At 39.6% G+C, this 11916-nt stretch overlaps 1 protein-coding gene across 2 annotated transcripts in view; it reads right to left on the bottom strand.

Moving 5' to 3' along the window:
• Nucleotides 1–393: 393 nt before the first annotated feature.
• Nucleotides 394–11916, bottom strand: part of PRRG1 (proline rich and Gla domain 1) — a 37041-nt gene continuing 25518 nt past the window's right edge. For both annotated transcript variants that reach the window (XM_075097909.1, XM_075097918.1), the window contains one exon: nucleotides 394–4776. In XM_075097909.1, the coding sequence (XP_074954010.1) occupies nucleotides 4252–4776 (525 nt within the window). In that variant the 3' untranslated portion in view covers nucleotides 394–4251. The remainder of the gene's footprint in view (nucleotides 4777–11916) is intronic.

The following is an 11916-nucleotide window of genomic DNA, read 5'->3' as shown; positions in this document are numbered from 1 at the left end:
AGACTCCAGTCACGCGGCAAGCCAGTGAAAAAACTACCAGGCACATATGATGCTATTTACTAGCAGCTGCACAAGAACGGATGACAGAAAGTTTGTCTTGACTGGAACGGAGATCTTTTGGTTCCAGCAGGGAGGATCATTACACAAGTTTTTTTTTCCCCCCTTGTTTGCTTTTAATGCATATTTCACAGAGCCGATGCAAAATTTTGTACTTTCTTTCAAATGGCTGAAGCCAACTTTGAAATTAAGTCCCCCGACTTCAACCTTTTTTGCTATAGCGTAGTTTCATTTTGTTGGAATAATTTCTGCTTTCCCTCTGCCTGTGACTGTTATTTAGCTATGGCTGTAACAAATGCTTTTTTTAAAAAATGGAAAATAAAGGAAATTCACAAATCTGATTAAAAATAAACCTGTATTTTGAAAGAATATCAAGCCTACCTGAAAACAAAATCATATTTAAATTTTATCAGAACAACTTATTCACTGCAAATTATCAAGTGCATAAAACAATGGAAATTAACAGTCACTTAAATACACAAAGTTAATTCTCACTGCAGTTGTGTAGAATTGATATTTTGAAACAAGGCATCTTAAAAAATTTTATTTAGCATATCCAAAAACAAATGTTACAAAAATTTTCTATAAACATAGGCAAAAATGTTTAAATAGGATAATTTAATGTAAACCAAATCCCGTCAAAATATGCAATACTGTAATCAGAGGTTATTTACATTCAGCGAAGAAAGATCAACCTCCACTAATGCTAAATAGCATCTAAGCAAATAATTAATTTCCATAATTTCTTAAACCCACAACACTTACATTTAAGTTAGTTTTAGTTGATAAATCATCTCAATCCTAATAGAAGTTGAAATTCAATGTTACAGTCAGAAGTGGGAAAGGCAGCATCCCAACTTGTCATCAGTCAAGATAGTACTGCATTCAGACTTGCAAAACTTTAGAGGTACAACTATAAATTTATAGTATTTATTGCATGACAATGCAATTACAGGATAGGTAAAACTAGTAAGTGATCTGCAAAAAGAGCTGTATAAAAAACAGTACAAATGAAATTTTATTTTTCAATCAGGTTAGAGAAGCCAGCCACAAGACTCAGCTTTTTTCCAACATTTCACAATACAAAACAAAATATTTTGTAATTTGACATTATTACAGCATGGACAAAGCTGTTCATGTCTTAGAGGAAATATATTTGGATAACTGTCCCGCAGGAGTTTTGTTCAGTTATGGAATTTATTCACTAAGACATAAGTTTATAACCCAAAATGGCTTTCATGCTCATGTACATGGAAAATGCATAGCCCAAGAAACTCAGCTCACAGATCATTTTAGATATTTGGTTGTGGCTTTTTTGGGGGAAAGACAAGCATCGTTTTTGCATTGCACATCAAAGTATCTACAGGATACAGCAACATACTCAACTTAGGAGCCAGAAACATAAAGCTGTTAAAAGTCACAGTGGAATATAGAGTAATTAAAAAAAAAGAAAAAAAAAGAAAAAGAAAAAAAAAGAAAAAAAAAAGAAAAAAAAAAAAGAAAAAAGCCAGCTCATCTCTAAACTAGACTGCCCATGTTCAGGGGACGATGACAGCTGCTGAATGACCTAATGTGAAATTGGTGATCTCCATGCAATTCCTACAGGAAAGTCTTATATCCAAACAAAAAAAAGTTACTGCTAGAACTACTAGCTGTGCTGGCAGGCACAGGAGATGCCAATATGGCATGGACATTGAAATACCAGCTCTTTTTGAGGTGTTTCCTGCATGTTGATAGGAGGCACTTTTGTTTTGGTAATGTCTGCCTAAAGCAGTATATTAACTGTTGCTCGGTATAAAAGGAGCTTTAACTTCTACAAGTGACATTTCAGGACACACAAGAGCTAAAACCACTCCAAAAGAAAAAGGACGGACAGTCTGAAAACAAGACCCAGGCAATTCTTACTACAAGTGTCCAAAACATATTGTACTTATCTGCCCAATATCTATTCTATATTATCAATATAAATAAGAGTTATCTTTTTGACAACAGTTTGGCCTGGAGTTCATCGAGTAACTCTAAAACAACTTGCCTTAACAACCGGAGATCCCCAGTAGACAACTTAGGCAACCTATTCTTTGCCAAAAATGAGAACCTAAAATTAATTGTAAAATCCTTACTTCATTTTTCAATACATGATATCAAATTCTTATGGAAATGTGCAGAGATGACCATACATTTCTCTTCAGCAGCTTTCTGTAAAAGTCCTTTGGGAAAAGACCAGCCAAGCCCCCATGACAGCAGGCCAAGCCCACAGTAGACACCAGCACACATCTCAGACACTAAGAGCGATTTCAAATGGATGGCACTGGCGTTTCATGTGGGGTCTTTGGAACAAGATGCAGTTTGGGTTTCTGTAATAAGAAAGTCAACATAACACAGTAGTCGTTCAGGGCTAAATACATTTCAATCAGCGCTAATGGATTAGTAGAACACAGAAAATACTAAAGCTAATGCCACGCTACCTTGGTGTGGGAAGAAAGAAAACTGGAATGAAATTCACAAGCTAAACTGAACAATGAACTTTTAAATCAAGCTGCGGGAAAAGAATCACCACGCTACAGCTTGCACTGTCTTAACTATCACTGGCATCTAAACCAGTTGGTTGAAATTCTGTACACGGCTCTATTCTAACTTGCATCAAGTCTGACAGAAAGCCACATCTCTTCAGCCTCAAAAAGTCACTCAGACTAATGCTTGGGGGTACGCCTGCCTTGTGCTCTTAGAGATATAACACAGTGGGTCCTCATGGTTTTGCTCTACATCCCCAGGTGGGCTCTGCAGCTCACAATTGGAGACAGCAGAGCCAGGCTAGCCACACAACTTCTGGAGCCAGCCTCGACTAACGTGCTTCCCAGCACCTCTTTCTCTGATGGGCAACTGTAACCTAAGAGCTGTGTAAAAAATGCTTGTGTACACTGAGAACGGAGTGCGCTTTAAGAATTTGTGTCATGGATAAAAGCACTACGCTGTTCTTAGAAACAATGAACACCATTAAGTAGTTTTATTTCATTATCACATATTGTTAATTTTTGCAACAGAAGCACCGCTGTTGGAATAGATAAGCGATAAATGTATTGGTTGTTAAAAAAAGGTATCTATATCCTCTGCTAAGGATTTCCATAGACACCAATACAAGATGCACACATGGTACATGTAAGTATGCAAGAGGCAAAAGAATATCAGGATTTGAGGAAGGGCTTCTTATTTCATAGTTGGGGGGTGGGGGTCACACCAAACACTTTCCCTTTTTATTCACCTGTAAAAAGGAAAGTAATACCTTTGGGTTTATGTGTTTATGGATAATATCCTGGTCCCCAGTGAGGACTATGGTAGGAAGACTATAACCAGGATTTTATCTACGCTTGAGTATTTCAGTATTTCATTATTTACCATTGCATGAACTTTCAAGTTCTAAAGTTGACATATGCACTCTTCTCACCTCTAGAACACACAAGTAAAAACAGATAAGAAAACAGAGTGGAAAGGCAGAACACAGACAGAAAAATAGTACCCTATTGAATTCACCAATTAGTATCTTGAATTGTTTGCTTCCAAACATTTACAGAATTTTGAGCTGTAATAGCAAAAGCTTTAGAATACACCACTTCTGCTAGGACTCTGAAATTATTGCTATTACACCAGCATACTCTTAATGAGATACTGGTTTGAACACAAAGGCATACTGCTCTCGGCCTTCCAAGGGCCCAGGACAGGGTGCAGCATGTAACAAAAATCTAAGTGAGAAAAAGGAACCAACCAGACAAGAGGCAATACTGCAAAATCGGTCCCCTTTAGTGTAAATAACTATCTAAAATGTCGCTCAAGGATTCCCTATTTCAGGCAATTCTGGCAGTCTGCAGTAAGAAAGGAGAAGGGGATTCCACAAATCTTGTGGGGAATGTGGACAATGTCCTGAATAAAACAAGTGACATCCCTCAAAGCAGAGGTGCTTTTGAGAAGTATGACAGAGCACCACATTTGTACCTGCACTACACTCTCAATACAGATTCCTTATCTTTTAAAACCTGCCGTAGTGGAAAAAATCCCAAACCCAAAGTACAAGTAAATCTAAAAAAAAAGTGAAGAGTTCATTTTACAAGTCCATTAAATTACAGAAATGCATAATAAGCCAAGATAAAGTGCTACAAAATGATTAGTAATTTTTAAAAAGTCCATAGCCGCCTTCTTGCTTTACTTAGTACTGGTGACAACTGGAGATAGTGCAATTGCACCGGCTGAACTGGAATTCACAATGTCTTCGTATTGTGGCGGTGGGTCTAAATGTTGTTCAGTTTCACTTCTTCCCATACTGGTTTCACCAGTGGCTTCCTCATATGAGGGAGGAGGATCACAGTTTGAGAGCCTTGTGGATATTGAGTCTGACCGTCCATCTGTATAGCTCAGACCTCCTGGAGAGAGCCCACTGACTTCATACATTTCCTCCTGTGGGGAATGAACAATGCTGAGAGGCGGCGGAAGTGGACCTCTGCCATCAGCCACAGCACCATCACCCATCGCTTCGTGGGCTCCCCTATGCACGTACACCGACTGTCTACGCATTTTCTTTTTAAACAGGCATCTCCATATGACAAAAATGACAATGAGGATAACAAAAAGGCCAATGATTAATGGAAATGCAAGGTAAAATGAATACCAGGTATGTCCTGTGTTACTTTCTCCCTGAAGTCCATTTTTGTAGACTTTCCAGAACTCCTTCTAGAAAAGCAAGACAGGATAAGTCAGAAACTATGACAGTTAAAAAATACACTGTAATCAAGCTGTTTTAAATGGATTAGATAAAAAAATGCATTTCAAGTACTGATGATTAAAATAAGAACAGGTATGGATAAGCACACCCAATAAACTTTCAAATTTTCTTCTGGTTAGTGACACAAGAGGGGTTTGGTTTTTTTAGACCAGCTCCCCACTGCTTTCAAGACCCCTGTATCTGCACTTCATATTGACAAACCTGTAGCTCAGACAGGCATAGGTAAGAAATCTCATCAGCATGCACATCAGCCACCTGGTGGATCCGTACCACTCAAGGTAAGAGCTCGGGTTTTTTTGTTTCTTTAAAAATTGTAATACCACACTAACACAGTTTGACAGGGAAATACGTTTTTTGGAATGACAGACCGTTTTGGCAAAGCACAACTATGTTGTACTGTCATCTCATGCTTTAGGCTTCCTCTACCCTCTGGCTCATAAAGCAATTCTTTTCAGCTTATTTTGAGTTGATTCAGACCCTCTGTTTAGAGTTAAAAATATATTATAAGAATATTACACAGGTTATTATGGTCTAGAAATTTTGACAACATACCTATAGATAAATGGAACAGAAAGTGAGAAGCGAAAATATGAACAAGGAAAAACAAAGATGAAGGTGGACACCACTACTTGAAAGTACTCTTTCCTATATTAATATGCACAAGATGATGTCACCATCCAATTTTCTCTGCAGTGAATGCTATGAAAAGCTAGTACAAACAGAAGCATACCCTGCCTCAGAAAAGTAGCATTGTCACCTGTAATGTAAGGGCTCTCCTACTAAGAAACATTTCCACTGTGTTTTATAGCCATGTGTAATTTCAGAAAAAAAAAAAAAAAAAAAAAAGATTTAAAAACCCCAAACAAACCCATGCCAGAAACTCTGAACTCTTTAGTTTCCTTTAAAAATGCAGGGTCCTGACTCACTCATATTCATGCCAGCATCTATTTTAAATAGCAGCACATGTTTTACATACAAGTATTTATACATTCACCTGGTAAAATTGATATTGTAATTGCTCAGTTACTATCAGATGATGTATTCAGGTTGCAGACTGACTGACTTTGTGCACAGACAAATCAGATCCATCAATTTTTTTTAGTTCAGGACTGCTGCCACATGATCAGCATTAAACAGATAAATTTAAGCAGATAAACCACCAAACTGATCTCAGAGGCAGCCTGAGTCCAGAAGCAGCAAGGCCCCTCTAGCGTGGAGGCTAAGCTTGCCCTCTGCAATACCAGGACGCCACAGGCAAAACACATGCTCACAATGCTTCTGAATCAGAATTTGCTAGCATTAGGAGCAACGCTATGTGTGTGAAACAACTGGTTATCCTGTAGGTTGGTTTTGTTTTTTTAAAGATAAAGTCCATTGTTCTTATCCCTATACTCAGTGCAACTCCACCCCCCCCCCCCCAAAAAAAAAAAAAAAAAAAAGAAAGAAATCTTAATTCCTACAGCAATTAATGATCAGATGTTTTTCCTTAATTCCAAGGCAGGTCATCACAGTGCCCCTCTTCGATGTGAGCCTAGGCCCAATTCATCTAAGCTAATCACTGACTTCAAGCAAAGTAAGCAAGTCTTGGAAGATGGACTAACCTCTCTAGATACCTCTCTGCAAGGGCCTTTCTTGATGCATTATTCCACAGTGAACCCTAGGTCAACTGTGCTGACTTTAGAAAAATATATTTGAGGGAGGAAACTAACATTAAAAAATTAAATTAGCTGCCAAATGAGGACTCGTGGGATCTCTACAAGATAAAAACCAACAAAACCAACAACCAATGACCTCACTTCTACCAGATCTCACCAGATCACCAACCAATTAAGATGATCTATTACCTATTACCTTTCCATCTGGTTAGAATACAGCTAACTAGATTCTTCAGTGGAATAAGGTGCTGGGTCTAGTCCTGTTTAATATATTCATCAATGATCTGGACGAAGGGACAGAGTGTAACCTCAGCAAGTTTGCTGATGATACCAAGCTGGGAGGAGTGGCTGATACACCAGAAGGCTGTGCTGCCATCCAGCGAGACCTGGACAGGCTGGAGAGTTGGGCCCAGGGGAACCTCATGAAGTTCAACAAGAGCAACCGCAAGGTCCTACACCTGGGGAGGAACAACCCCATGCACCGGTACAGGTTGGGGGCTGACCTGCTGGAAAGCGGCTCTGTTGAGAAGGACCTGGGAGGGCTGGTTCACAACAAGCTCACCATGAGCCAACAACGTGCCCTTGGGGCCAAGAAGGCCAACTGTATCCTGGGGTGCATTAAAAGGAGTGTGGCCAGCAGATCAAGAGAGGTTATCCTCCCCCTCTACTCTGCCCTAGTGAGACCACATCTGGAGCGCTGTGTCCAGTTTTGGGCCCCCCAGATTAAGAAGGACTGGAATTCCTTGAGCAAGTCCGGCAGAGAGCTACCAAGATGATCAGGGGACTGGAGCATCTCCCTTATGAGGAAAGGCTGAGAGACCTGGGTTTGTTCAGCTGGAGAAGAGAAGACTGAGGGGGGATTTTTTCAATACCTATAAATATCTAAAGGGTGGGTGTCAGGAAGATGGGACTGGACTCTTTTCATTAGTGCCCAACAACAGGACAAGGGGCAATGGGCACAAGTTGGAACACAGGAAGTTCCACCTAAACAGGAGAAAAAACTTCTTTCCTGTGAGGGTGCCAGAGCAGTGGCACAGGCTGCCCAGGGGGTTTGTCAAGTCTCCTTCCCTGGAAATATTCAAAACCTGCCTGGACGTGTTCCTGTGCCCCCTGCTCTAGGTGTGCCTGCTCAAGCAGGGGGGTTGGACAAGGTGATCTCCAGAGGTCCCTTCCAGCCCCTACCATTCTGTGATAAATAACAAATATATTCTTGACTAAAAAAGCAAAAAAGATTCATTATGGTTATTAATTGCTATTGACTGTTACAGGTACCAAGCTTCCCACTTTGGTGGTCTGCTGCCTCAACAGCAGCAAAGGAATAAACTGGTACAATGTTTAGTTTTGAGGCCAAAGTTGCAAAGGTTTACTGAAAGTCATCAAATATACTGTGCAAGGATGTGTCATTTTAAAGACTCTGCAGAGGAGGTAGTTTTGATGAAAAAGATGAAATCACACTTTTCCCTTAGCAATATATTTTGTGTTGCAGACTGCAGAGGGAATGCACCCTCTGCAATGTAAGGGTAGTAAGTTGTGACTGGTATTTTCGTACTGTTTCCATGTTACTTCCAGCTCAGCTCTATCTGCTGGAGAAAACGTCTCTGTACCTTCTTCAGAAAGCTGAAATTCCAGCATCTCTCTTTGTCACTCTGCAACATGGCAAAGCCACAGAAAAGCTGTTTCCCCAGAGCAGCAGCCAATTAGTTCAGAACTGGGTGTGTGGCTGAGAGGGGTGTTCAAGCTGATGGTGTGACCAGAAAGGCGAATACAGAGTTAAAGCTAAGAGTTAAACTGCCTTAAGGATGAAAGTAGTTTAGCATCCACTTTCATTTGCATGCAAGGCAAAGGAAATTCCAAGACAGTGTATATATATGTGCATACCCCCTTCAAAAATTACAGTGCTTCGCATCTAAGGCTATCGTACAGAAGCAAAGGAATGAAGTTCTGCACAGAGGTGAAAAATACTAAGAAACACACACTTGCTCAGTCATTTAAAAAAAAAAAAACTTCCTTTAAATTTTCTTCTTTGGGCAAAAAAACAAACACACACGAAACCAAAAAATAAAACCCACAGAAAAAACCCACCAACCAAAAACTTACTAGCATACTAAACCTGAGGTTTCCAGCTTGCATTGTTGCAAGCCAGTTCTCAGAGAGAAACACAAAGACTGGTAGTTCCAGACCAACAGAATTGTCAGGAACTGCAGGAAACTAATACTTCAGGTTCGAGTTGCACAGCTGCCAAGCAGCTCCCCCTCTGCTTTGTCATCCCACTGCCAAGCTGCTTCACTGTAAAGTGAAGGCACAGGAGGTGGACAAGCCACCTGGTCAAAGCCAAATCATGTCCAACAAAACCACAGAGAACATGGATGAATTTGCGCAGTGTGAGGATTTGTACAAATTGCTATAAAAAAAAAAACAAACAAGAGGGGAAATACTGAAAAAGTAGGAAGCAGCTGTAGAGCTCATACAGAAAGTTAGAGTAATTTAAAAGTTGGAGACTCACAGCACAAACGTCCCTTCCATAGTTGCTGGTCTCTTAAACCAACAACAAAAAGGACTTTCTTTCTACTTGACAAAATTATTAACTCGTGATTTATGAAAAGGACACTCCAGTAATCATTTATCCTTGAGTGCTGTACAGCTAGGAATCCCAGGCGTATATGACTTAAAAGGCTGAAAAACTAAGTTAAGCAGGCCACAGAATCAGATAACTGCAATGGAAAAGACTTAGAAAACATCTAACATATATTCCCACCAAGCACTACTTTTCTGAATGTCCCTTACTGCTTTGGCAAATCCATTTTGAAATAATCAAAAAGAATTCTGCAGGGCATCCCACACAAAGACAGTTACAGCCAATTTGTCAGAATTTTCTTGCCCTTTTATTTCTAATACTTCTCAGAACAGAGTCAGCATCAGTCAACTGGATCTGAACACTGAATCAAATAAGGGATCCACATGAAAGTTAAGAGACTCACACCCTGCTGAGAATTTCAGCTGAGGCCTTTACTATGTTTGGCAGCATTGTCAGCCTCAAATTATTCTTGGTCAATTATCTGACTTGTTTTAAAGGTGGACTAATAATATGCCAGTCAGAAGACTGCTTGGTATTCAGTAGGTAGAGGATATGAACAAAGCAATAATGGCAAGCAACCGTACCTGCTACTCCATTTTATTCTAGTCTGCCCTCAATTTCAGGTGGCAGGAAAAGATTCACCTCTTCTCTTCTGGGTATTTATCCAGCATCCATAATTAGACACAGACTGATGCTTGAAGACTTACTTGTTCACACCATTTTAGATCTGGTGCTGACAAGTTTTGAGTTGCTTGCTAAACTGATTAGTGGTTGGTTTGTTTGTTTTGCTAGAATAGAGCTACACAGAGAACCTGGCAATTTCTATAATACTTAAAATTTGTCAGAAATTTGAAACATAAATAAAGATTTGTGACTTCTAGCTTTTCAAATCTTCATGCAGTATAATTTAAAAATATGAGTTAATGGATATAAAACTAATATCAGTGCTTCAATCACACCCAGATACTTTGCACAGTGACTTCTGAACAAATCTTTGAGTCTCCCAGCAACCTTTGACAACTGACCAGTGACCACACACAGTGCTGCCTGCAGGCTACAGGTACTACAAATAAACAGCTTTACTAGATCAGACCTCAGGTTCACCTAATCCATTACCTTCTCTCTGACAACAATCATTACACACTGCTGAAAGATGAGTTCAAACATAAGCAGGCAGCAATACTCTCCCAGCTTCCACGTATTTGTACTTCAAGAACTTCCATTAGCCAAAGCTGACCCCTTTTATTCAACGGTCCCAGATTGATTTATCTTCCGTTCATTTATATCATTGTTCTCTGAACCTACGTAAGCTTTTAGGATCTGAGGCACCCTGTGACAAGGCAGTCCACAGCTCTATTATCTATGGTGACAGAATTACTTCTGTTTGCTTCGAACCTGCGCCTTCAAGTTTCCTCTGAGGCCCTCTTAGCTCTCCTGTCAGGATGTCAAGTGTCTGACCTGAGTTCGATCTTCATGCTCCTCACAGACATCATTACATATTCCCTGATATAATTCTCTCCGATCTATTGTTGTTACAGAAGTCTTTTCATATCTTTGGTCAACTGTCACACTTCTTTGGTTCTCTGGCCCTTCCTCAGGTACTAACTTGCTTTTTAGGAGACTGGGAGATCAGAGCTGTACATGGCACGTCCAAGATACGGGTGTGCAATGACATAATTATGGTCTCCATTTTGATCCCTATTCTTTTCGTTGGATTCTTAGCACTCAGGTTTCTATTTTGTTCTGTTTCTGTTTGACTGCTGAGCATTAAATTAAAGTCTTCAAAGATTCAAATTCAGATATTGTTCCTGAGTTCAGTTCAGAGGCAATCATGTACATAATGAATGTTCCCTTTTCCCGCACATGCATTACATTTGTCAACACTGAATTTCATATTCAGTCCTGCAAATTCTTCCCTGTTGGCTCTAGCCTTACTAACACAATAGCATTATCTTTATAATTAACTTTATAATTTTAAATAATAATGCTGAACCTATCAAAATCCCCAAGCACACACAGTATTAAAGGCATTCAATATTTCCATGACAGCTATGCACGCACACTTAACATTCACAATGCTAACTTCCAAGAAAAACTCATGCATCAAAAATAACTTGAGGGAACTACTTGGTATTACTTTAATATTACAAATCCTGATGTTGCACATTTCCCCAGACGACTGCAGAAAAACAAAGAACCAAGTGGACAAGATAAAAAATACGAAGAGAGAGATTACACAAAGTTACCATAAGATAGATAAGCTACAGACCCTATTTGAATTCCAGTCTATCTATACTATGAAATCATTGCATCTTTCTTACTCTGAACATACTGTATCACAATCTTAGTCTGCTGCATCCATTTCCTTCCCCTGGGACACAGAAGTTAACTCCTACTAAGTGGCTGTAAGGATAGATACTGCTAGGGGACAAAGGACTAAATAAAGCCTAAGGAAATGAGGCTGGTCAGGCATGGGTGCACATTAGCAGAGCCTGGCCCATTAGCAAGCTTCCAACAACAGAATAAAGCAGCTAGGCAAAAAGGATACATTAGTATAAGTTCCTGACCCTTTATCCACTTCTCGGAAGCTTCTTCTCCCCTGTGACACAAAGATTGTGGTAAGAGTGGAAATGTAACTATTTCTACTTTACTATTTCCCAAATACCTCTGCAAGGGAAATGCCATCTACCAAAGCACAAAATGTTTTTAAATGGGGAGAAGAAGCTGAAGCGAAAGGCAACAGGTTTAGGCTGTGATTTCTTTAGTGACTTGAACTTCTTGTGCTACTCAAGCAAAAGTGATATTGTGTTAGAATTTTACACAGGTAGTATCACTGTCAACATTATTCCTAATTACAC

The sequence above is a fragment of the Phalacrocorax aristotelis genome, chromosome 1, assembly GCF_949628215.1.
Source record: "Phalacrocorax aristotelis chromosome 1, bGulAri2.1, whole genome shotgun sequence".
NCBI classification, from domain to species: Eukaryota; Metazoa; Chordata; class Aves; order Suliformes; family Phalacrocoracidae; genus Phalacrocorax; species Phalacrocorax aristotelis.
Note: the sequence above shows the minus strand (reverse complement) of the source record. Positions and strands in the feature narration are given on the sequence as shown.